Source organism: Heterodontus francisci, chromosome 2 (genome assembly GCF_036365525.1).
Source record: "Heterodontus francisci isolate sHetFra1 chromosome 2, sHetFra1.hap1, whole genome shotgun sequence".
Lineage (NCBI taxonomy): Eukaryota > Metazoa > Chordata > Chondrichthyes > Heterodontiformes > Heterodontidae > Heterodontus > Heterodontus francisci.
In genome coordinates this window covers 83201406-83228761 of record NC_090372.1, presented here as the reverse complement: position 1 = coordinate 83228761, position 27356 = coordinate 83201406, and the positions used below count along the sequence as shown (strand labels likewise).

The window sequence follows — 27356 nt, the reverse complement described above, 5'->3', positions numbered from 1 at the left end:
CTTTTGTCCTTCCCCTTGCTGCAGGCCACTCACCACATACAGATCTCACCTCTAAGCTATCCCCTAAGTACACACAGTGTCAGTAGCTGAGCAAGTGGCTGCAAATATGAGAGCGAGTGACGGCGTTTCTTCATCATCACTGTCTTCCTGTTCTTCTACCTCCTTCTCTTCCACCATTGTCTGACTGGGTTGCAGTTGTTGGATCTCTGGTTTCCCGCCACCATTCCACCTCCACCAAAATTTAGTCTGGGGCGGGAAGGCCTGTGAACGGCCTTCCAGCCCCACCACCAATTCAGGCCCTTAACTGGGCAATTAACCCCAATTAAAAGCCTCTTCCCACCGCAGCCACAATTAGCTGTGCGGTGGGCAGCCCTATTGCCGCATGGGAAGCACGGCACAAAAAAATATGTAGCTGCTTCCCGACTCCAGGGTGTGGGGGGGTTGGGGAAGTCCCTCGTTAAAAGGCACAGTGCTTGGACGGACCCGGCATCAGGAAGGGGGGGCCCACTGAGAGCCACTCTCCAGCCCTTGCTGCCTCCCCTGCAATCCCCACCCCGCAAGTCCCTTTCCGCCCTGACCTACCTGTGGTCTGGGTCCAGCAACACTCCTCGGCTTCTGGTAGGTGCTCCTCCAGCAGCAGTCAACGCCTCCGTGGTGGTACTGCAGCTGCCGGCCTCTGATTGGCCAGCAGCTCTCTAACGGTGGGACTTCCGGTAATGGGTTCCTTGATCCTGTGGAAGGCCAGCCACAGTGCACTTAAGTTCCTGATTGGCACAAGATTCAGCGGGCCATCTGAAGAAGGACGCAGGGATCTCAGCGTCACTTTTTACAGACATCAAGACCCCCGTCGTCATAATAAAATCCCAGCCATTAGGTGGAACGCATTAAGCACAGAACTAGCAGCCAAAAACTGGACATTTACGAGGCACCTTGTACCATCAGAGTTGTCTATCACCACAAACTGAAACCTCATACCTGTCATGTCCCTCATTCTTCCATTAACATCAAGTCTGGAAATCAACCATGGTTCAACTGTGAGTGTAGAAGAATGCATTAAAAGCAGCATCACGCATCTCTTAGAATGAGGCACTAACCTAGTAAAACTATAACACTGGGCTATCTGAAAGCTAAATATCAAAAGGAGATGGCCATACACAGAGTTAGGCAGTCCCACAAACAAAAACTTAGCACAATGTTCTGTAGCCCTATCAAATCCAGTTGAGAATGGTGGTGGACAATCAGGTGATTAAAAGAAGATTCCAATCACAACCATGGTGAAACCAAGCATGCAAGTATAAGAGACAAGGCTGAAATGACCTTAGTACATAAAAATTCAGTGTGGTTGTAACTTTTACAGCCACTGGTTGAGGAACCAACTAAGGAACAGGATATTTTAGATCTAGTATTATGTCATGAGACAGGGTTAATTACTAATCTTATAATAAAGAATCCTCTGTGAAAGAGTGATCATAATATGATAGAATTTCATATTACATTAGAATCTCATGTTGCATTTGAGAGTATTGTGGTTAAATTTAAGATCCTAGTTTCAGACTTAAATAAAGCCAATTACAGAGGTATGAGGGATGAGTCGGCTGAGATAGATTGGGAAATTGTATTAAAAGACATGATGGTAGATAAGTAATGGCAAACACTTTTAAAAAGTTCATAATCCTTAATGAATATACATTCTTTTGAGGAACAAAATCTCCACTGATATGGCCATGGCTAATTGGAGAAGTTAAGGATTGTATCAGATTAAAAGAGACATATAATATTGCCAAAAAGTGTAGTATGTCTGAGGATTGGGAGGGTTTTAAAAGTCAGCAAAAGATAATCAAGAAATTGATAAAGAGGGAGAAAATAAAATACAAGAGTAAACTAACAAGAAATATATAAACAGATAGTAAGAGCTTTAAAAGCATGTAAAAAGAAAGAGATTAGCAAAAGTAAACCTGGGTCCCTTAGAGGCAGGAGCAGCAGAAATTATAAAAGGAAAAAGCAAAGTGGCAGATATGATAAACAAATATTTTGTGCTTGTCTTGACAGTAGAAGACACAAAGAACATACTGGAAACTTGGGGAATCAAGAGTCTAATAAAAGTGAGGAACTTAAAGTAATTAATATTAGGTAAGAACAAATACTGGAGAAATTAATGGGTCTAAATGCAAACAAATCTCTTGGAACTGGTGGCATACATCCTAGCATATTTGAAAAGGTGGCTGCAGAGATAGTAGATGCATTGGCTCGGATTTTGTGATCAGCGGAGAAACGATAGTACACCCTCTTGACCTTGAAAAAAACTGCCCACAAAGATCTAGCAATCTCCGTAGCATGGATTTCACTTTTCCCAATGTTAATTTGAATCTGGGGCCAAGTCAAGGGGATCTCCAGGCATCCAGCAACAGTAATGTCATCAAGCAGAGTAAGCAGCCAATCACGTTGAAGAATTCTCATAGCAAACCAGAAAGTAAAATGCGCTGATTATCCTTCACTTCTTATAAATTTTACAAAGAGTAAAACAAAGATTAGGACCTATAGATTAGAAGCTTAAATATTATAAACAAACTATGAAAAATATTTCCAAAATGTATGGATTTTTTATTATAATGGAAAAATATGACATTAAAGAAATATAAATTTAGTTTCCCATGACCAGAAAGGATGTTTAGCCAGTAGTTATGATTTAGTACACCGTACGAAACCCAGTTCCACTTATTAACAAGGTGCCTCTTTTTAGGGGCGGTTTTAACAGTGATATCACAGCGTAAAAGACAAATTTCTCGTTAGTTCAGTAATTTCTAAAGATTGCCATCTGCGAAGACTTCAACAGCACACTTTGTGGAAGAACAGGAAATCATGGCAGCAACTTCTAGATTTCTGCATTTAACAACACATCTGTAGATGGCATAAGTTGCTGTCAGTTTCTCAGTTGTAATGACAGCAAACGCTAAAAGTTTCACCATCATTACAACCACAAAATATGGGCCACTGGTTTTTATCTTCCAGAATTCCCTAGTTTTGAGAACGGTCCCTGTGGTTTGGAAGATAGTGAATGTAACCCCACCGTTGAAGAAAGGAGGGAGAGAGAAAACAGGGAACAAGTTATCTTGACATCAGGGAAATGCTAGAATCTATTAAGGATGTGGTAACAGGGCACTTGGGAAATGACAGTATGATTAGGCAGAGTCAACATGGTTTTGTTAAAGAGAAATCATGCCTAACAAATCTATTAGAGCTTTTTGAAAGTGTAATTAACAGGGTAGAAAAGGGGTAACCATTGTATGTAGTATACTTAGATTTTCAGAAGGCATTCTATAAGGTCCCACAGAAGAAGTTGTTACATAAGATTAGGATTCATTGATTGGGCGAGAGGGGGGGGGTTGTAATATATTAGCATGGATAGAGGATTTGTAAACTGACAGAAAACAGAAAGTAGGAATAAACAACTCATTTTCAAGATGGCAGGGGCTAACTAGTGGTGTGCTGTAAGGATCAGTGCTTGGGCCTCAGCTTTTTACAATCTACATCAATGATGTCGGTGAGGTGACCAAGAGTAATGTATCCAAGTTTGTTAACAATATAAAGTTAGGTGGGAAAGTAAGCTGTGAGGAAGATGTAAAGAGGCTGCAAAGGGCTATAGCTTGGCTAAGCGATTGGGCACGGTGGCAGAAGGAGTATCATGTGGAGACTTATTAATTTATCCACTTTGGTAACAAGAATGGAAAAGCAGAACATTTTTTAAAAGCTGAGAGGCTAGTAAATTTTGGTATTGAGAGGGATTTGGGGGTCCTTGTAATGAATCACAGAAAGTTAACATGCAGGTACAGCAAGCAATTAAGAAGACATGTTACCCTTCATTGAAAAGGGCTTGGAGTATAAGAATAACTAAGTCTTGCCACAATTAAATAAGGCTTTGGCAAGACCCCACTTGCCATGTACAGTTTTGTTTTCCTTACCTAAGAAAGAATATATTTTCCTTAGACATGGTGCAATAAATGTTCATTAGATTGATTGCTGGGATGAAAGGGCTGTCCTATGAGGAGAGATCATGTAGAATGGGCCTATATTCTCAGGAGGTTATATGAATGAGAGGTCCCTTGACTATATTTCCTCACACCCCACTTCCTGTAAGGATTCTATTCCATTCTCCCAGTTCTTTCCATCTCTGGTGCAGCCAACGATGTAACCTTCCATACGAACGCTTCTAATATTTCTTCCTTTATCGCCAACCAAGGATTCCCACTCACCGTGGTTGACAGACTCCTCGACCATGTCCATTCCATTTCACGCACTTCTGCTCTCATCCCTTCCCCTCCCTCCCAGAATCACGATAGGGTTTCCCTTGATCTCAACTTCCACCCCACCCGCCTCTGTATTCAACGGATCATCCTTCGCCATTTCCGCCACCTCCAGCGTGATGCCACCACCAAACACATCTTCCCCTCCCCTTTCAGCATTCCGAAGGGACCATTCCCTCTGCAACACCCTGGCCCACTCCTCAGTCACCCCAAACACCCCCTCCCCTTCCCATGGCATCTTTCCATGCAAGCGCAGGAGATGGTGAGGTAGTGGTAAAGTCACTGAACTAATAATCCAGAGGCCCAGACTAATGCCCAGGGGACACGATTGTAGATAAAGCTTTACACTAAATAGTGGGGGGGAGGGTTCAATTGAAGGGAAGTTTAAAAAGTCAAATAGTAATGAGAGAGCAGAGCTGCAGGGTAGTGAAGGAACAAACATTAATCAGAGAATGACAGAAAGGGACAGAGAATACATGCACAAGAGTACAGCAGAAATTAGAACCACAGTAGGTAAAAATGGTAAAAAGTCAAAGCTTAAGGCTCTTTATCTGAATGCACGTAGCATTTGTAACAAGATAGATGAGCTGACGGCACAGATAGAAATAAATGAATATGATTTGATAGCGATCACTGAGACGTGGTTGCAAGATGACCAGGACTGGAATCTTAATGTTCAAGGATATTCGACGTTCCGGAAGAACAGACAGAACGGAAAAGGAGGTGGGGTAGCTTTGCTATTAAAGGAAGGGATCAGTGCAGTTGTGAGTAATGATATAGGTTTAATAGATCGTGATGTAGAATCAGTTTGGGTGGAAATAAGGAATAACAAGGGAAAGAAATCACGGGTGGGAGTGGTCTATAGGCCCCCAAAGAGTTGCCTCTCTGTAGGACAAGATATAAATCAGGAAATAATGGAGGCATGTAAGAAGGGCACTGCAATTATCAGGGGTGATTTTAATCTGCATATAGACTGGACAAATAAAATTTGCAAGGGTAGCATGGAAGACAAATTTGTAGAGTGCCTCAGGGATTGTTACTTAGAGCAATATCTTGCAGAATCTACCTGGGAACAGGCTATTTTAGATTTGGTATTGTGTAATGAGGTAGGATTAATAAGAGATTTTACAGTTAAGAATCCTTTAGGGAGAAGCGATCATAACATGGTAGAATTTCAAATTCAGTTTGAGGGTGAGCAACTCGGGTCGCAAACCAGTGTCTTCAACTTAAACAAGGGCAATTACAGAGGTATGACGAAAGAGTTGTCTAAAGCGGGCTGGGAAAATAGACTACAGGGGATGTCACTGGATGAGCAGTGGCAGACATTTAAGCAGATATTTCATAACACTCAGCGATCATTTATTCCAGTCAGAAGGAAGGACTCAAAGAGAATGATCAACCACTCGTGGATAACAAAGGAAGTTAAGGAGAGTATCAAATCAAAAGCAAAGGCGTACAATGTGGCGAAAATGAGTGGTAAGCCAGAGGATTGGGAAGTTTTTAGAAACCAGCAGTGGCTGACTAAAAATCTAATAAAGGAGAAAATTGATTATGAGAGTAAATTGGCAAGAAATATAAAAACAAACAGTAAGAGCGTCTATGGGTATATTAGAAGGAGGAGAGTAGCTAAAGTAAGTGTGGGGCCCTTAGAGGAGGAGGATGGGGAATTAATAACAGTCAACAGGGAAATGGCAGATAATTTAAACCAATATTTTGCATCAGACTTCACGGTGGAGGACACTATAAACATTCAACAATAATAGATGAAAAAGGTGTAAATGGGAGGGAGAAACTTATAACAATCTCTATCACGAGGGAAAAGGTGCTGGACAAACTGATGGGACTAAAGGCAGACAAGTCGCCAGGACCCGATGGCCTGCACCCAAGGGTTTTAAAAGAAGTGGCTGCAGAGATAGTGGAGGCATTGGTTATAATATACCAAAACTCATTGGATTCCGGTAGGGTACCAGCGGATTAGAAAACGGCTAATGTGACACCCCTATTCAAGAAAGGAAGGAGGAAGAAAGCAGGAAACTATAGACCAGCTAGCTTAACATTAGTCATTGTGAAAATGCTTGAGTCCAATATTAAGGAAGCAGGAGATTTAGAAAAACATATTGCAATCAAACAGAGTCAACATGGTTTTACGAAAGGGAAATCACGTTTGACAAATTTGTTAGTGTTCTTTGAGGATATAACAAGCAGAGTGGATAAAGGTGAACCAGTAGATGCTGTGTATTTGGATTTTCAGAAAGCGTTCGATAAGGTGCCACATAAAAGGTTATTGCACAAAATAGGAGCTCAAGATATTGGGGGGTAATGTGTTGGCATGGATTGAGGATTGGCTAACACACAGAAGGCAGAGAGTCGGGATCAATGGATCTTTTTCAGGTTGGAAAACCGTAACAAGTGGGGTGCCACAAGGATCGGTCCTACGGCCTCAGCTATTTAGTATCTACATTAATGACTTAGAGGAAGGGACAGAGTGTAGTGCATCCAAATTTGCTGACGATACAAAAATAGGTGGGAAGGCATGTAGTGGTGAGGACACAAAGAATCTGCAAAGGGATAGAGATAGGTTAAGTGAGTGGGCAAAAAAATGGCAGATGGTGTTCAATGTGGGAATGTGCGAGGTCATCCACTTTGGTAGGAAGAATCAAAAGGCAGATTATTACTTAGATGGAGAAAGACTACAAAATACTGCAGTACAGAGGGATCTGGGTGTCCTTGTGCATGAAACACAAAAGGTTAGCATGCAGGTGCAGCAAGTAATTAGGAAGGCAAATGGATTTTTGGCCTTTATTGCTAGGGGGTTAGAGTTTAAAAATAGGGAAGTCTTGTTACAACTGTATAGGGTGTTGGTGAGGCCACACCTGGAGTACTGCGTACTGTTTTGGTCCCCATATTTAAAGAAGGATATACTAGAATTGGAGGCAGTTCGGAAAAGTTTCACTCGACTGATTCCTGGGATGAAGGGGCTGTCTTATCAAGAACGGCTAAACAGGTTAGGCCTTTATTCATTGGAGTTTAGAAGAACGAGAGGTGATCTTCTCGAAACATATAAGATTTTAAGGGGGCTTGACAGGGTAGTGTTGTGAAAATGTTTCCACTAGTGGGGGAATCTCAAACTAGGGGACATAATTACAGAATAAGGGGACGCACATTTAAAACTGAGATGCGATGGAATTTCTTCTCTCAGAGGGTGGTGAATCTCTGGAATTCTCTGCCTCAGAGAGTTGTGGAGGCTAGGTCACTAAACGTATTTAAGGAGGAGGTAGATAGATTTTTGAAATCTCGGGGAGTCGAGGCAGAGCAGGCCCGAAAGAGACTTGGAGGACTGGGGCAGATCAGCCATGATCTTATGGAATGGCGGGGCAGGCTTGAGGGGCTGAATGGCCTACTCCTGCTCCTATTTCATACGTTCTTATGTTCTTAATACCACCATGGCAGCTGGTGGAATTTAAATAAATAAATAAATTTTACAAATCTGGAATTGAAAGCTAGTCTCTGTAATGGTGCCATGAAGCTATCATCTATTGTCATTAAAAACCCATCTGGTTCACTATTGTCCTTTAGGGAAGGAAATCTGCTGTCCTTACCTGGTCTGACCTACATTTCACTCCAGACCCACAGCAATGTGGTTGACTCTTAACTGTGCTCTGAAATGGCCTAGCAAGCCACTCAGTTGTCAAGGGCAATTAGGGATGGGCAACAAATGCTGGCCTTGTCATCGACGCTCAAATCCCACAATAGAAATTTTTAAAAATACAACGCCTGCCCTTTTACCTCCTCCATTCTCACTGTCCAAGGCCCCAAACACACTTTCCAGGTGAAATAGAGACTTACTTGTACTTCTTTCAATTTATTATACTGTATTTGCTGCTCTCCTCTACACTGGGAAGGTGACTGCTTTGTGGAACACTAGGTTTCAATCCACAAGTGTAACCCCGAGCTTCCAGGATCCTGTCATTTTAATTTTCCGCCTTGCTCCCGCTCTGACCTTTCTGTCCTCGGCCTCCTGCCATGTTCCAATGAAGCTGAAAGCAAGTTCAAGGAACAGCACCTCATCTATCGACTGGGCACTTTACAGCCTTCTGGACTCAACATTGAGTTCAACAATTTTAGATCTTAACCACTGTCCCCACTTAGTTGCCTTTATCTTTACTGTTTTGTTCCTCTCTTGCTTCTCTCTTTTTTCCTTTTCTGCGCTTTCGGATGACAGCTTTTCAGGATCCTGCCATCCACACCTCCTCTTGACACATCTTTTGATTCTTTACTTGTTGCATTTCAACTCTATTTGGCCTTGCACTGTGAACTTTTTGCCATTTTATCTCTTCTGACCTCCACCCTATCAGTGATCTTTCCTTTTCTTCTTTTTCCCACCATTCCCCTTTCACTTGCTTAAAACCTATTACATTTTAACTATTCCCAGTTCAAATGAAAGGTCACAGACCTGAAACATTAACTCTGTTTCTCTCCCCACAGATGTTGCCAGGCCTTCTGAGTATTTCCAGCATTTTCTGCTTTTATTTCAGAGTTCCAGCATCCGCAGTATTTTGCTTTTATGTTGACAGGGCAGATGCTGACAGGCTGTTTCCCCTGGCTGCAGAGTCTAGAACTAGAAGGCGTAGACTCGGGACAGAAATTTCTTCACTCAGGGAATTGTGAATCTTTGGAATTCTCTATCCCAGAGGGCAGTGGATGCTCAGTTGATGAGTATATTCAATACTAAGACTGATAGTTTTTCAGTACTGAGGGAATCAAGGAATATGAGGCTAAAGCAGGAAAGTGGAGTTAATGTAGAAGTTCAGCCATAATTTTATTGAATGACAAAGTAGGCTCAAGGGGCTGTATGGCCTATTCCTGCTCCTATTTCTTATGTTTTTATGGCAGGCTTGCCTATGATAGAGTTTAGTTGCAAGTCTGCTGGCGGCATGTTAGATAACTCAGTCACTGATTAGTTGAAGCCTCTGCAGGTACTGCCCTTCAGACATGTATGTGCATCTCTGCCTGTATATTCTACTATGAGGGCAGCAATGCATGGGTATTGAGAGTCTCAAGTATGGCCTGGCATCCCTATGATGGTTGTCCTCTTATTTTGCCAAAAAGCAGAGATAATTCCCAGCAGGAAACCCATTGTGTTATTGTGTCAGCAGGAGTAGAAAAAGGCAGCATCACTACAATAGCTACAAAAGTTATTTAAACACTTAAATGACAACAGGGAGAAAAGAGAACAAAAGAAACACAACAGAAAATTTAACAATACCCTTACAATGTTGTCACCTTACAGTTGGTCTCTAAATTGATTTTCATATGCAGTTCAGTGCCTAGCAACCCTGAACTCTCAGTTCATAATGACAGGTAAATGGAACTGTGTCAAATAAGTAAAAATAACGAAAAATTGCATGAATGGTGTAATTGTGTCATTGTGCACTAATTAAAATGCATCTGTCGCAAACTGGCAGCTGCTTCCTGCAACAGGCCTAATCAAAGAATGGAAAATAGACAGGAATCCAGCATAATTGATCTCCATCCAATTTTCCAATGAATTTTATGCCCAAAAAATGAGCATTGCCTATCAAAAAATCCAGGCTAAAGTATATTTGCTTTCATTGCAGTGTAACAGGATGATTCCAAAACCTCAGTTGACTCGGGTTTAAACAGGCCATGATGATTATGCTGGTCAAAATTGTTTGTATCAATGATTTTATTCAGATAAATTATTCTCATGAAAGGCCCTGCTCTAAATGAGTCTTTGGGGTATGTCAGATATAGGTCTGCTTGTAGAGTGTTCACTGAATCTGTGCAACATATTTTTAAAAAAGAGTATAGAAGTTAATATTTAAATTAAACTATTTAATCTGCAAATGAAGATTAAAAATCACAATCTATTTTTGTAACGCAAAAATATTTACAGAATAAACACATTAGGGAAAATTACACAGTTTGGTGATAAATATCATTGCAGGCTATGACGAACATTGCTTAGGCCAGTAAGCTACAGAATAAGTTTTCAGGTACCAAGGAAGTCTCTTACCTTGTGTGCTCCACATGCAATTATCCATTCTCTTTGTTCTACAACAGCTGCCAGCTTCTGAAAAATATCTGAAATGAAAGCCAAATCAAATAGCATCTCAAAGATTTTTAAAGCACTAAAATCACTGCGATACTGCACTGCAACTTATTATTCTAACAGAGAGCAAAATAATTTCAGTAAACATTAACTTCTATTTTAAATGCCCTTTTTTAGGCATTTTCAGATTATGGAAATTGCAAGAAAATTATCGATATACAACACTGGACTTTATTAGTGAAACTCTCCTCTCACTGTGAGACCATGCTTCTTACCTATATGTGTACAAATGTGCAAATATTAAATTCTAAATATGGTGATAACTGAAATAGAAAAAAAACAGTAGAGTTCAAATAGCCACCTTGCACAAAACAGATTAAATTCTATATTTTGTTGTGAGGAAACACAATGACATGGTTGCTGTGCCATGACAGGACTGGCACTTCCATGAATTATTTTTTAAATTGCTGGTGTGGAATCATGAAAACTTTTCCTCTTTCTGCTGCCCTATACCAAATTTCACAGAACTGAATCTAGTAAACTAACTGGTGAAAATAATAATATGCTAATTTCTCTCATGAAAGTAGGTCATTTGGTATGTATGCTAAACTTTATGCTGTAATTCACTAAGCACCTATAATTCCTAATGTTATCAATGAAATACAATGCAATGTTTTGCAAATCAACTAAACCAACATACATGTCAACTATTAGTGCTTCATGCCAGAATTTTGGAAGTCCAGTCAATGTCTCAGCATTTGCTTACAAAAATCGATACATACTGGGCTCTTTTCCCCTCATGCCTGTGCTCTGTGCTATTTTTAGCACATCTGCATTTGCATTCACTTCCTGTCTTTGCTGTGATAATGAGATAGACCTCTGTGTGCATTCTACTGGGGGCTGTGCATGCATTGTATTGTTGAGCTGACCATGCAGTGGCTCCTGGGAATTTTACTCCTGGATCTCTGGTGGGCAGTTTCAAAATATTAGAGTGAATCCTCAGGTCAAGGATTAAACTCCTGGTAAACAATATAAAACAAAGCCGAGATCTCTGAGGGGGGGTTACTGAAGCGACTGCAAATCATGAGCATGTTCATAGGCAGGTTTTGAGATGAATTCTTTGACCAACAATGGTTGAATTTCTTAATGCATTTGTTATTGTTATGACCAGGTGAGAAAGGGGTCTAGGGGTTACTTCTCAGCCTTTGCCTGGTTCTATCCGGTACCTCTGCGGCACCACTAACTGGTGAACCACTGTCCATTCCTTGCCCTCAGGTCGGCGAGGAGAATTCCACTTCCTCATCAGTACCTCATTCTTTAAATAGTAGCAATTAAGGACTCCCTCTACTTCAGTTTCAGACTGGGCAGCCTTTGCTAACTTTCTCAATACTGGGTCAGCTCACTGAGCCTCACTAGGGAAGATTCGTTTAATTCATTCCCTGGGTCTTCGAACTTTCCAAAGAAAGTCTCAGACAGACAGACCTCATGGTCATATCCCTGCAGTGCCAATTCAGTCTCCTCTGGGGGAGCTGGTTTGATGATGGCCTGATTTATAACACATTCAGGGCAACTGCAGGGGATCGTCTCCTGCCACTGCCCTGTCTCTCTGACCTCCTGCGGTCTCTCACTATTGGTGAAGCGACCACCTTCGTCCCCACCAGATCGTTACCTAGGAGCAGGTCAACTCCGTCCACAGGCAAACTAGGGACAATCCCGAAGGTCACCGGTCCCGAAACTAGGTCAAACTCCAAGTGCACCCGGTGTAAAGATACAGGCAATCACTGCCCTCCAATACCAATCGCAACCATTTTGCTGTTCACTGCACTCTCTGGGGGAAAGTTTCAGGCCTTTTCCCAGTAAAAGGGATCCAGTGGCCCCTGAGTCCCTGAGAATTACTATGGGTTTGCTTGCCCCAATCCAGAGGTATGGGGTTACTCTCCCTTCAGAAACAAAACCCTGATAACCTCCAGGAATCCTATTAAATTTTCCTGCACTTTCAACGGTAAGCTTCCTGGGTTTCATTCTTACTGCAGTTAAAGCCACAGCCTGTTCTGCTGTGCTTTCCATCGGGGTCCCTTTCCTTCACTGAGTGGGTGTACCCTGATTAACCCTACAGGTTTTCCTTTTAGTTTCCACACAGATCTCCGGGTCTTACTCCTACTTACAGCACTATCCTTTGTGGCTGGAGGAGGGCCCCCTGTGTCTCCCACTTTTCTTTCCCTCCCAGGACTGCTTGGGCTTCTATCAGCTTCCCACCCTTTGTCCTTTTCGGATTTGTGGGGGTGATTAGGAAAGTTTTTCCCCTGGGTAACTGACTTATAATTGAGAGCAAACTCATTGACCAGAACTGCTGCCTGCCGAGCTCTATGAAACTTCTGTTCCTCGACATGGGTCTTTATGGAGGGTGGGAAAGAGTTTTTTAATTCCTCTAGCAAAATTTATTCTCTGAGATTTTCATAGCTGAGCTGCACTTTAAGAGCCCTCAGCCACTGGTCAAAAGCCAGCTGCTTATTTTTCTCAAACTCCAGGTAAGTTTGATCAGCTTGCTTCTTGAGGGTTCTAAACTTTTGGTGATAGACTTCCGGCACTAACTCATATGCCTCGAGGACAGCATTTTTTGTCAGTTCAGATGGAGGTGGAGGGGCGACATGATAGAGGTTTACAAAGTTATGAGTGGTATGGACAGAGTGGATAGTCAGAAACTTTTTCCCAGGGTGGAAGAGTCAGTTACTAGGGGACATAGGTTTAATGTGCAAGGGGCAAAGTTTAGAGGGGATGTGCAAGGCAAGTTTTTTTACACAGAGGGTGGTGAGTGCCTGGAACTTGCTGCCGGGGGAGGTGGTGGAAGCAGGTACGATAGCGACGTTTAAGAGGCATCTTGACAAATACATGAATAGGATGGGAATAGAGGGATACGGACCCCGGAAGTGCAGAAGGTTTTAGTTTAGACAGGCATCGGGATCGGTGCGGGCTTGGAGAGCCGAATGGCCTGTTCCTGTGTTTTGCTGTTCTTTGTTCTTTGTTCATAATCTAATGAACTCTCATTTGGCAACATGGAATAAACCTCATGGGCTTTTCCTATTAACTTGCTCTGTATCAGCAGAGTCCAAGCCTCAGCTGACCACTTTAACTGCCTTGCCAATTTTTCAAAAGACACAAAAAACGCTTCTATGTCTCCCTCATTGAATTTTGGGATCAGTTGGGAAAGTTTTAACAATTCTGTACCCAGCTCTGAATTACGCTCCTCCATATTGGCCATGCTTTCACTGGGGTTACTCCATCGCCCCCTAGTTAACTCAAGCCGCCTCAGCTCTCTCTCTCTTCGCATTCCTTCTGGAAGGCTCTTTCTTTCTCTCTGTCTGTCATCTCTCTCTTCACATTCCTTCTGGAGGGTACTTTCTTTCTCTCTCTCCTGTCTTTTTATTTTCTCCTGTCTCTCCCTTTCTCTTTCCCTGTCTTCTAATTCAAGTTTCCTCTGTTCCAGTTGTAGCTTTGCTAGCAATACCCTGTTGGGGTCTACTACTAATCGTGTTTCTGCTTCTTCAGATTCAAGGGATAAATGGTTGACCACATGTCTTAGGAGTTCAGACTTTCTAGCCTTGGCACGGACAGTGATCCCACACTGCTCAGCCATTTTTCTCAACTCTTCCATAGACAGTGCTTTTAACTTATCCCAAGTTACTTCACCCTGGCTTGGGGAGCTGCTGGGTTCAGTCGCAGATATGTTAGTATTCAATCACACACAACCACAAGAAAACCTGTATTGAAATCTTTTCTCTATTTGATTAGGATCAATTTGACTTCCCACTTCCAATTTCTCGTTTGTCTGTGTGTCAAACCCTGGACGCTAGCCCCCAAATTTCTGTTACGACCAGGTGAGAAAGGGGTCTAGGGGTTCCCTCTCAGCCTTTGCCTGGTTTAGCCGTAACAGAGTTTAATTTTTAAAAACACTGTGTTTTAGCTCCCCCTCAGTGAATCTTTGTTCACTGCTTTCCAATTGTATTTCAAATAAATCAATCAGACAGGCTTTCTTAGATTTAAACAAGAAAGGTGGAAGTTTATTAACCTTAAACTTGAATCCGGTTAATGACTACGAATATGCGACCATGCTAGCAGGCATATGCAATAAACACACACGCAGATAGAGACTGAAAAAGTAGAAAGAATAAAGGGGAAAAGTTTCAGGCAATAGCTGGGTGCATTTACAGTCGCTTGAGTTCAATGTGGAGTCTTTGGTTGCCGGTAAGTCTTGCTGTTCATTGGGACCCAGTGCATGCTTTAACTTGTTTCAATGTAAGAGTCTTTTCTCTCTTGAGGTTTGAACCTCAGGTTTGTGGTCAGTGGATCTGGAGGTTTGTGAGAAAGCGAGAGACAGCCAGCCAGGAGAGAGGCTCTCTTGTTCCAGGTTCAGTTGCAATCTGCAATCTGTCCTGTGAGCATAATTCAAAACTCCAAGTTGGCCAGCAGGTTAGTCATGTGACTAACTGTTTAAACAAACGCCTGCATTCTTGGATTTCAAAGCTCTCGGTGTGGGGTGTAGTGCTCTCTCTGACACCGACAAGATGTGGATCACCACTGCCCAGACCAATCTCTGTTAATTGAATCAGTGAGCTATTCTTTTGTCTCTCCAAGCACTGTCTCTAAGTATGCAAATGTTTTTCCAGCCATTGCAGAGCTCTTTGAACAAGTCATCTCTTCACTCCAGCAGCAGTTTAAAATTGACGTTCAGATGATGAAATTAATATGCCTCATTCTTGGCAGATAGGGGTCTTCATGACATTATTTTATTCCATGTATTGCACAGTATTTACAGCATGGAAACAGGCCATTCAGCCCAACAGGTCCATGCCAGTATTTATGCTCTGCACCAGCCTCCTCCATCAAAGCTCATCAACATATCTTGCCCTTTAATCCACATGTCTTTATCTAGCTTCCCCTTAAATGCATCTATGCTAGTCACTTCAACTACTCCTTGTGGTAGCAAGTTGCACATTCTAACCACTCTCTGGGTAAAGCACTTTCTCCTAAATTTTTTATTGAACATAATAACATAAGAAATAGGAGCAGGAGTAGGCCATTCAGCCTCTCAAGCCGTCCCCGCCATTCAATAATATCATAACTGATCTGTCCCAGTCCTCCAAGTCTCTTTCGGGCCGGCTCTGCCTAACCCTTGACTCCCCGAGATTTCAAAAATCTATCTACCTCCCCCTTAAATACATTTAGTGACCTAGCCTCCACAACTCTCTGAGGCAGAGAATTCCAGAGATTCACCACCCTCTGAGAGAAGAAATTCCTTCGCATCTCAGTTTTAAATGTGTGCCCCCTTATTCTGTAATTATGCCCCCCAGTTCGAGATTCCCCCACTAGTGGAAACATCTTATCAACAGCTACCCTATTGAGCCCCCTTAAAATCTTATATGTTTCGAGAAGATCACCTCTCGTTCTTCTAAACTCCAATGAATAAAGGCCTAACCTGTTTAGCCGTTCTTGATAAGACAGCCCCTTCATCCCAGGAATCAGTCGAGTGAAACTTTTCCGAACTGCCTCCAATTCTAGTATATCCTTCTTTAAATATGGGGACCAAAACAGTATGCAGTACTCCAGGTGTGGCCTCACCAACACCCTATACAGTTGTAACAAGACTTCCCTATTTTTAAACTCTAACCCCCTAGCAATAAAGGCCAAAAATCCATTTGCCTTCCTAATTACTTGCTGCACCTGCATGCTAACCTTTTGTGTTTCATGCACAAGAACACCCAGATCCCTCTGTACTGCAGTATTTTGTAGTCTTTCTCCATCTAAATAATAATCAACCTTTTGATTCTTCCTACCAAAGTGGATGACCTCACACTTTCCCACATTGAACACCATCTGCCAATTTTTTGCCCACTCACTTAACCTATCTATATCCCTTTGCAGATTGTGTCCTCACCACTACATGCCTTCCCACCTATTTTTGTATCGTCAGCAAATTTGGATACACTACACTCTGTCCTTTCCTCTAAGTCATTAATGTAGATAGTAAATAGCTGAGGCCCTAGGACTGATCCTTGTGGCACCCCACCATTTACGGTTTTCCAACCTGAAAAAGACCCATTGATCCCAACTCTCTACCTTCTGTGTGTTAGCCACAGTATTATGTTAGCCATAGTATTATGACCAATGCCTCCACTATCTCGTCTTTTAAAACCCTTGTGTGCAGGCCATCAGGTCCTGGCGACTTGTCTGCCTTTAGTCCCATCAGTTTGTCCAGCACCTTTTCCCTCGTGATAGAGATTGTTACAAGTTCGTCCCTCCCATTTACACCTTGTTCATCTATTATTGTTGGGATGTTTATCGTGTCCTCCACTGTGAAGACTGATGCAAAATATTGGTTTAAATTATTTGTCATTTCCTTGTTCCCTGTTATTAATTCCCCATCCTCAACCTCTAAGGGCCCCACACGTACTTTAGCTACTCTCTTCCTTTTAATATACCATAGAAGCTTTTACTCTTCGTTTTTATATTTCTTGCCTATTTACTCTCATAATCAATTTTCTCCCTTTTTATTAGTTTTTTAGTCAGCCACTGCTGGTTTCTAAAAACTCCCAATCCTCTGGCCAACCACTCGTTTTTGCCGCATTGTACGCCTTTGTTTTTGATTGGATACTCTCCTTAACTTTTTTTGTTATCCACGGGTAGTTCATCGTTCTCTTTGAGTCCTTCCTTCTGTGGAATAAATGTTTGTTGAGTGTTATGAAATATCTGCTTAAAAGTCTGTCACTGCTCATCTACCGACTTACCCTGTAGTCTATCTTCCCAGCCCACTTTAGACAACTCTTTCTTCATACCTCTGTATGAATTGAATTTATTAGAGGTAATCTTATATTTATAGCCCATAGTTCTTCTCTCCCCTGCAAGTGGAAACATCTTCTCTATAGGCCAGATTTTATTCCAGCGACGGGGGTCCTGGCAGTGGGCCAAAAAGCAGGGGGAGAACTTCACCTCGGCCCTCCGTCGGACACCCATTGCTATTTAATGGCAGCAGCCAATTAACTGCTTGCCATTGGGGTGCAGTCCCTTTAAGGGACAAGCTCCCGCCTCCAGAGCTATAGCCCAATCGGAAGGCCGGCAGCTCTGCAGTACCAAAAGCACCACCGGGAGCAGGGGCACTGCCAGTACTGCAGGAGGCCCTGCAATACCAAAGAAGGAGGAGACCCTGAGATAGGTAAGTGGAGACAAGGTCACTGGGGCCATTTAGGCAAGCCCCAGCATGAGTTCTTTTGGGGAGGGGGGTTGTTTGTGAAGGTGGGGGGGGGAATGGTTGCCATCGCCGCTGGGGTGGACACTCGGAGGTTCCTGGATTTCCCTCAAAGGAGGGACACTCCCCTCACCTCCTGACACTGTGAGGAGGCTTCCAGGTTTCACCTGGTGGTGTGACCATGCGGTGGTGGGTCCATCCGCCTTCAATAAAAAAGGAGCAGAAGCAGGAAGAGGCCCTTAAGTGGCCATTAATTACTTCAGGGCCTCAATTGGCCTGGGGTGGAAATGTCAGGAATGGTGCCCCTTGCCATTTTGTTTGCCTCCCCCCCAGCCTCTATGCCCATCTCCAAGGACAAAATGAAATCCTATCCTATGCCTGCCCTATCAAATCCTTTCATAATTTCAAAGACCTCTGTCAGGTCACAACTCAGTCTTCTCCTTGGATTTTCCCAGCCCTGTGGTGATGGGGTTGGAGGCCGGGGGTGGGGGGGTGGTGCAGGAAACGAGGGCAGAGTCACGAGGGATGGCTCCCCAACGCATTCCCACCTTCAGGGGATTTCCCAGGTGCGGACTGGGAACTGAGTAATTGCCCACTCCACGGGGTGGCGGGGTGGGGGGTAGTGTGGGCAGTCAATTAAGGCCCCAGTTAGGGGACAACTTTGTGCTGGCTCCGGTATTTTCCCACCATTGGACCAGTCCCCACCCTGCACAGAGGCTGTCAACTCCTTCGAGATGGTCTCCCAATGATAAGCTGGGTGGTCATTGGAGCCAGAGGCTCCATGCCCCAATGAGATGACAGGGGGATGATAGGCCGCAGCCCCATCTGTTAATAGTCCTGTGGAGGGGTTTCCTCGCCAATCTGATTGCCCTACTGGACTCGGGCCTCTTTATTTCAGTAAGACTATGCAGACAGCAGAGGCGCCCTCACGCTCGCCTGCCTGCCTCGACAGCATCCACTTCTCCTGGTGGGGCTGCCATCTGACATCGCTACGGGCCCTCTGATTGGGCTTGCAGCCTCGTACTTAATAGGATGACAAGCGCTGAAGTTAGGAGGCTGCCTCCCAGAAAGTTGCGCTGGGTGGGCTGACAACATGGGTGGCTTTGGGGCCCCCATATGGGCCCGACATCGGGGTCCCGACACCCACCAGAAAATTCAGGCCATAATTTACAAACAGTAGTATTCCTACTAAAATGTACCATTTTACACTTAGCTATGTTGAAGGTCATTTGCCAATTACACACCTATTCTGAAAATTAATTAACGTCTTTCTGTATTTTGTCACAGACCTCATATGTATTAATTACAACCCCAATTTGTTGTTGTCTGCAAATTTTAATATTGTACTTCCAATTCCTGAGTCCAAATCATTTATGTAAATGGTGAAAAATGGTGCTCCCATTAATCAGTGACTAAGATAAAGTCGTCTCCATTCACAGTAAATAGATCACTGGCAATTTTGGACCAAGGGACTGACGAAATCTCGTGAGGGTGTAGAGGTTCTTTACGTTGTTATGGCTGGTGTCTCTGGCATGCCTCGCACATCCTCACTAACTTTTCGATGTCACCGTTGATCCCTGGCCAATAAACAGCATCTCGTGTCAGTCATCTCATTCGCTCTATACTTGCTGAAGTTGTGACAAAATGTCCTGTTTGAGAGCGTTGGGCACAATCACTTGTTTTCCCTTGAAGGTTACGCCTCTCAAGATACCGGGTTCATCTCTATAAGGCCAAAAGCATCTGCGGGTTTCTGGCACCTCTTTTATCGTATCAGGCCTCCTTCTATGATGACTCTCCACAGGGCCATCAGTTGTGGGACACTGGCTGTTGCTGATTGCAGTTGGTCACATTTGTGCTGACCAAAATGCAATAAATTGATTTTGAGCACATCTTCCACCTCGATGTCCATGCTGTATACTTGTAGAACCAGTGGGATTTCTTCATCCTTGTTTGGATTTGGCAATCTGCTCAGTGTATCCGAGGTGACCACTTTGGTACCTGGTTTGCCCCTGTACTTTCACTATAAGTCACTCTAATCAAGGTGGTGCATTTTTCAATGGTTTGCACCAAATCATCTCCAGTGGTTTGTGGTCGGTTTCCACAGTGAACTGCTTACCGGACAGGTAGGTGTGGAACCTTGTGATCCCAAACACCAAAGCAAGTATTTCATGCTCTATGTTTGAGTAATTGGATTACTGAGGATAAACTTTTGGATCCGAATGCAATTGGTTTGCCATCCTGCAGGATGCACGCTACTGGCCCTTTCTGTGAGGTGTCTACTTCCAGGATTGTCTTCTGCCTTGGGTCGTAGTACTGCAGGGTACAGGTTTCTGCTGACAATGCTTTTTTGAGAGACTCAACATATGCTAATGGTCCTCCTGCCATATATATGGTACATCTTTCTTTAAGAGCTCTCTCAGTGATGATGCTTTGTCAAAAAAATTTGGAATGTATGGTGCCAAGAAGTTGAAAAATCCAAGACGTCTGTGTAGATCTTCTTTGTCTTGTGAAGTGGGCATATGCCTTACATCTTCAACTTTGCCTGGGTCAGGACAGTTCCACAACCTGAATAGATGGAGCCAAAGAAATTGATCTGATTTACATTCACCTGGCACTTCTTGCTGTCAAAAATGAGCCATTCGCGACAAGCTACTGCCATCAATGAAGGAAGATTTTGATCATGCTCTTCTTTGGTTTTGCCCATTACCGCAAAATCATCGGCAATTCATATACATCCAGGCACGTTTTCTACAATTCCGTCTTTATGTTGCTGAAACAGTTCTTGACTGACAGATAAGCCGAAGGGTAGTCTCTGGAAGCAATATCTTTCAAATGGTGTTCTGAAGTTGGTGACTTCCTGAGATTCCTTTGCTAGGTGTACTGACCAATATCCATGTTTAGCATCCAACCTGGAGAAGAATTTGGCTCCTGTGAACTTGGAATTCAATTTCTCTAGTGCTGGAATCTTGTGGGGGCTTATCGTTAGGGAGAGGTTTAGATGCCTCAGATCTAGACATCCCTAATTGCGTCAGCCTTCTTTAGCATGCACGTAATTGAGCTAAACCAGTCTGTGTGATGATGCACATGACAGATGATGCCATTGCGTTCCATGTCATCCAACTCACGCTTAAGCTTTTCTTGTACATGCACGATGCACTTTCTGGGAGGGTCAATTGACAGAATTGCATCTTCTCTGAGGTGTAGCACGGCATTGCCATTGAAGTTTCCTATGGCATTGAACCTGTCTGGATACATTTGTTCTAAGTCTTGGACTAACTCAATGCGGGCACCCTTCGTCTTTTCTGCTGTAATGGGTACCTTGGTGATCTCGTGGATAGTCACGATGTTGAGGTCCTTACACACTGGTATCCCTGCCACTGGTGGTCCGCTCGTGTCTACCAGGTAAAATATTTCCATGCTGACTTGCCATTGCTGCATTGCATTGCTAGTGTGCCACTGCAAGGGGTGGGTGACCCATTGTATGCTGTTAACTTTGCAGCTGTCGGTTGTATCATTAAGTTTCAACGACCCCGGACCATATCCTTCAGGATTTGGACTGGTAGGTATTTGCACTAGCTCCCGTGTCAATCTTAGCCCTGACAGTGTGTTTGCCAACTTTCTTTGGGCACATGATATTAATAGTAGCCAAAGCTTCCAGTTATTTGACCTCAACAACACAATGGGCTGAATTTTACTAGCCCTCCGATGTCGAAGGTTATGGCACAAGAGCCCATAAAATTCTTCCAGGAGAGGGCCGCTTAGACCCCCAACGCCGAAAAGGCCTTGCAGCATTTTATCAGTGGCATCGAGGCCTCGGTGCGTCTCCCCTGCCGCATGGCGGCAGAGCCATCATTTGTGTATTAAAATTAATTCAAATACATGCCAACGAACTTACCTGGACCAGGCGACCATCCCACGCCGATATTCTGGCCGGTGGATGGTAGTCCCGCACCTTCGGATCCCCATTTGGGGAACTGAGGCGAGACTTTGGTGGGGAGGGGGAGGAGTCTAATTTTTAGGGGGCTCAGCAGCGCACAAGTCACGCATGTGTGGCGCCTAGCTTATAAAATTCAGTCCAATGTGTCTGGTTCACAATGTGAATGGCCTGTTCGTCTTCTGGCTGGGAATCACACTACTCAGAGTCATGTCTCAGATCTATTTTGCTGTGGACATCGTGTATCGGCTTGCATTTACACAGGTCTCTGGAGCTCTCCTTGCTGCTGTTTCCATGTTGCTGAGCCTGTCTTCTGTTTGTTTGTGTTCTATTGTGGCTTCTGGCTGCATCTTTGGAGCCAGATTTCCTGCATAGGCGGGCCCAGTGTCCTTTTGCAGCACATGGCTATCAATGGCCTTCCAGTTTATGCTGGGGAATTTGATATCCATCCTTATGCTGTTCTTTTGCTTTCTGTTCTATATTTAACTTTGTTCCCTGCTGTGTGTGCCTGCAGCACTGTACTTATTATGACTTTTCTATTTGTGGCTTATAACTTGTTTTATTAACTCTGTGCTGTTCCCCCTTTAAGAAATATTTTTTCTCACGCTAGCTGCTTTGACAGAGTGTAACAGGTGCTTGACAGTGTCTTTTTTTACTTTGCTATCAGCTTTTCAGCCTGTATGTTTACACAGCTGTTCAATAGGCAGTTCAAGGGTTTTCCCCTTTGCTTTTTATTTTGCTAGAATTTATTTATCTTTTTCACGCTTGACTGATTTATTGATTTTTTTTCAGCTTAACTGGTTTAATGGAGACTGCTGTGTTCAGGGGTTTTCCACGCTGTTTTTAACTATCAGATTTTGGGTTTTTTTCCCTTCGCGCACTTTTCAGGATTTCCCCCTTTTTTTTCTCTGTCACACAGAGACTCTAGAAAATAATTTTTTTTAAAAATCTCAACAAAAGTTTTTTTTTAACCGGGATTTCTCAATAACGGCACAATGACTCACCTGATTGCTTGCTTTTCAGCGACGCTTGCATTCTATGCAGCTTTTCTCAGCCATCTAAAGTATGTAGCTTTCTTTCACTCTTTTCAGGTACTTGTTTTAAAGTTCTTCACTTGTTTGCTGTTTTACCCGTGGTCTTCAAGTTTACATCTTGTTTTTTTACCACCGCTGCCACCATATCATGAGTTTCTTTGTGTTATCTTAAGCAACACAATGAGGTACATGGATTCCAGTTCCTTGAAGATCTCTGGAAGGTTTATTAACAGCTAAACTAGTACATACAATACAGAGCAAACTATATACAGAACCTTTTGTCCAGGGTGTTGCCACGCAGAGTGACTATGACTTCTAGTTACATGACTACATCCTGGTACTTAGCTTATTAGTATAATGAGTTCTTAAAGAGACATCACTCTTAAAGCGATCATACAACACCCAGCACCGATCCCTGTGGAACAACACTTCCCACCTTTTTCCAGTCTGCGTAACTACCTTTAACATCTAGGGATAGAAATTTGTCTCGTGCCGTGGCACAAAAAAGGCAATATCGGATTGACCACCCATTATACACAACACCTGATATTCAATTCCATTGACTGCAATATGTAATATTGTCTTTGCTAATCATGTCTTTTCCCTAACTTCTGATAAAATACACTGATGCAATCCATCCAGGCTAGGGGTTTTATCCTCTCTAAATTTGATTAGTTTATCGATTATCTTCCCTCTTTCCATCTTAAATGTTTTCATGACTTTTTTGATTTCTTCTTCTAATGTCACATCCACCATGTTACTCTCCTGATAAATACCATGGGTAAAGTAATTATTTAAAATTTCTGCCATTTCACTGCCATTGCCTATGAGATTATCATGGCCATTAACGGCCCTCTATCTATCCCGATTTTCCTTTTGTCATGTATGTGTCTGTAGAATAATTTATCATTTCTTTTTATATTCCTTGATAATTTTGTAGTTTCTCTTTGGCTTCCTAATTGCTTTGCAAACTTCTTTCCTAATCTTCTCCCATTCCCCTTTGTCATCCTCCCCTTTATTGTCAATATACTTAGTGTATACCTTCTTCTTTGGTATCAATTTTGCCCTTATTTCTTTATTCATCCATGTTGTTATATTCCAAAAAGCCAGGTGGTGAAGGACAGAACTAGAGCCAATCTTTAGACACTTTTATAAGCATTTATTTACAGATACACACATTACAAACATGCACCTCCTCACCCAACAACCACAGTTTCAGTCTGCTCCTTTTATATAGAGCACAAGTGAATCCCATTTAATGCCAACCACCTGCGTACAATTCAATACAATTAAAATACAATTAACAGATTCCCTTCTCTCTCTTTAAATAAAAAAGTCTTGAATTATACAACTAAAATTTCGAAACAAATTAAATCTAAGGCCTCCTTATTCTGTACAAAGTATTACATTGCGAGATACCCCTCTTCTAGGACCCCTAAAAATTTCTTCTTGCATGCATTTCTTTTTGTAAAACAATCAGACAGTTGATGACTTGCATCCACCCATTTAATTTTAGAGATTTCCTTTCCCTCCAGCATTTGTTTCAAGTCAGCAAGGTCAATCCGTATGTAACTTTTTCTCACTCACACTGTTCGCAGAATGTACATTATATCAAAAGGAATGATTATCAACGTAACATTCAATGGGTATATTATTTTCAGAACGTCCACTGTACAGAATCTCACTTAAAATATTTGACAATAGAATCCCATATCCACTACCTCCACAAAAGCTAGACAAAGTATTTTAAACAACCCTTTTTATTTTCCTAGCTTCCCAAGCTAAAGGACAAGAAGTTCCCATTCTTATCAATTAGAAATATTATGCAATCAGCTGTACTAGAATGCCCATCAAGATTACCATGTGAAGCATCACTAAAAATGACTAGCTTCAAGTTCTTTGGGTCACCCAAGGATGACATTTATCTAGATACAACTTTCTTAATATTTAATTGCCCTTAAAACATTCTCTACTTCAGTGTGTTTCATGAAAGTATTTTTAACTCCAGCACATCAAGATTAGCAGCTGGTCTAGTCTGAGTCCACAACCAGTTCAAATGACCAAATCTAGCTTCACAATTGATCTGCTTCTACTATAGATACAACCTCAACTTTCGGTGATGTCCTAGTACAATTAACTCGGATGGAAGTAAAATTCTCTAAGTAGGATTGTTGATTAAAGTTATTCCAGTCCTATTTTGCTTAATATCTAAACCAATATATTTAAAAGCCCCACAAGCCTGACTCCCAATTTTAAATTCTACTCTAATCGTATTAATAACAAATTTTTCAAATTCTGCTGTACCACCTCATAAGAAATCAACATGCATGATGAAGATGCCTGGAAGTTTTCCTTTACGATACCAATAAAACATAGTGGGGTCTGCTTTTAGTTGAACACTACCTATTTTCAGCAAAACAGATCTCACCGAAAAATACCATATCCTGGAGGCATTATTCAGGCCACAGATTCATATGTTTAGTTTCCAGAGATTTCCTTCTGCAACTGCTGCCTCTTTGGGAAGTTTTAGAAACACTTCTCTCTGAAATGTATCGCCCTGCAGAAATGTGGCTTTTATGTCAACTAATCTACACTTCCATGAATATGTGGCCAAAAGAGCTAAAAGGATTTTCAAGATTACTTTTCCAGCTGTGGGAGAACCCACTATAACATCTGTATCACCCAGTTGCTCTTCAAAACCCCTAGCAACCAGCCTCGCTTTAGCCTTGTAAGCCCAACTGCAAAGACTTTTTCAGTACAAATACACCATGTGACAAACCTGGTTGACCCTTATCTGGTACCTCAGAATAATCTCCAAACTCTCTCCAACTATCTAATTCCCTTTGTTTTGCCTCATTAATTTATCCTTAAGTTTATTGGTAGCCACCAAAACTTCACGATCATGAGGACTCTGCTTCTTCTTCTGTTGCAAGGCTGCTCTCTAGCCTTTAATTGTCTCAGCTATTCAAGCTAAGGCCTCTACTTCCAATTTTATGTCTGCCGGGGCTACTCTCCCTCTTCCGCTATCGGAGGCTCTTTCTCCGGTACATGACGGTTTTCTGATACAAAAGTCACTTCCAGACTCACCATCAGTACTTGCACTGCGCTTTCTTAGTCTCCACGCTTTCACCCCATACTGACAGTCAATGGACATCATATCTTGAGCATCATCCTGAATATTCAACTAATATTTAAACCTGCCAATAGCTTTTCTTGCATGTCCCACAACCGTTGCATCCTTCCACTCACTACACCTCTCTGGAATATATGTGCAGAGTACCCCCTCTGGGCAATTGGCCTGTGGATGTGATAGCTCTGTCATGTGTGTCATGCTCGCTTACATTACCACTATCCAGCCCTTGATCTACTGCATTCTGCTCCTCAGGATCTTTATCATAACAAACATGAGATTTGAGGTACAAGGTGCCTTGTTTACCTCTATCAGCTGCTCAGAATCTGAGATTTAATAATTAATACCAATTAATCATGATGAATTAACTTTACCAGCTGATTGCCTTGTTTGATAGCTACTGTCTTACCATCAAAACCTATTACCTTACCAGGGTCTTTCAATTCCCTATCACCCTCTCTTTTATAGTACACTGAATCTCCTGAAGTCTGTCTCAGATGGTCTTATATGCTGCCTCAGTGCTTTCTGGATTTTCTCCAAGACCTCAGCCTTGATGAAAGCCTGTCTCCCTGTATGTAAAACATCAAAATGTGCAGAAAAAATGGAACTAACTGTAGTATCTTCTAGTGCAGGAGGACTATCGCACAGGACAGAAGGCAATTTGGGATATCGCCCCTAGATGAATTGATAGCAACTATAACCTCCAACCATCTGGAGTGAATTATTTGCATGAACGGCCAATGCCAGAGCAGTTGGCAAGTCCCAGTCTGGTTGATCAGTTAAATTTTATGCAGCATTTATTGACCCCCATATAATTCCTTGCACAAAGTCCATTGCTGAAAAGACTTTAAGTTGCAGCATTCATGGCCATGATGTCATATTTTCACATATGTCTCTGAACTGATCACTGGCAAATTTTCCTCCATTATCAGTCAGCAACTTCGCTGGTGTCCCAAGTCCAATTCCTATGCATTTCTCCTTGATTGTGTCTATAATAACCCTTTTGTCATTACTAATTATTATTTTAGAAAGACTAAATCTGGTTGCCAGGTCTATAAAATGTAGAATGAAAGTATTTCTGTCTTTGTCTCATACCTGTAGATCCACGTGGCTGGATTTTGTGGAGAAGGCAGGGCTCCCGGAGCCGAGCTGAAAAGGCGGGGGGATCCCTCCCTCGGCCTTTTTGTGCTCCCACCCGCCACCCCCACCCCCGGAACATCCTCCATCGTTTTGCTGCCTAAGTGTCCTGCACCAGGATCCCCATCCCTTTAAAAACTGGGTTCCGACCTCCAAGTCCTGCCAGCCAATCACAAGACCGACAGTTCAGCAGTATCGTGGCTGCTGCTGGTACTGCAGAGGCCTTGAGCCCAGGCCCAGCGCTGGAACCCTGTAACTCAGGGAAGTGAGGCGGGGTCACCGGGACCAGTCCAAAAGGCCCTGGCGAGAGGGGGGTGGTGTGGGGGTGGGAGGGTGAGCATGAAGTCCAGCGGGTCCATGGAGGTGGAGGTTTTGATGCAGGATGTCCTCTGTGTGCTATAGATTACTCATGATGGAGGGACCCACCCCCAAAGACTGCAGGGAGGGCGCCCTCCCGGCGTGGCGGAGGCATCCCCCGCCGCTGGTTAGATCCCAGTGGCAGCGGGA

General features: G+C 42.9%; 1 protein-coding gene across 6 annotated transcripts in view; it reads right to left on the bottom strand.

Annotated features, from left to right (window-relative positions):
• Positions 1 to 27356, bottom strand: part of nek10 (NIMA-related kinase 10) — a 485577-nt gene that overhangs the window by 330665 nt on the left and 127556 nt on the right. For all 6 annotated transcript variants that reach the window (XM_068059792.1, XM_068059804.1, XM_068059810.1 and 3 more), the window contains one exon: positions 10339 to 10406. In XM_068059792.1, the coding sequence (XP_067915893.1) occupies positions 10339 to 10406 (68 nt within the window). The remainder of the gene's footprint in view (positions 1 to 10338; positions 10407 to 27356) is intronic.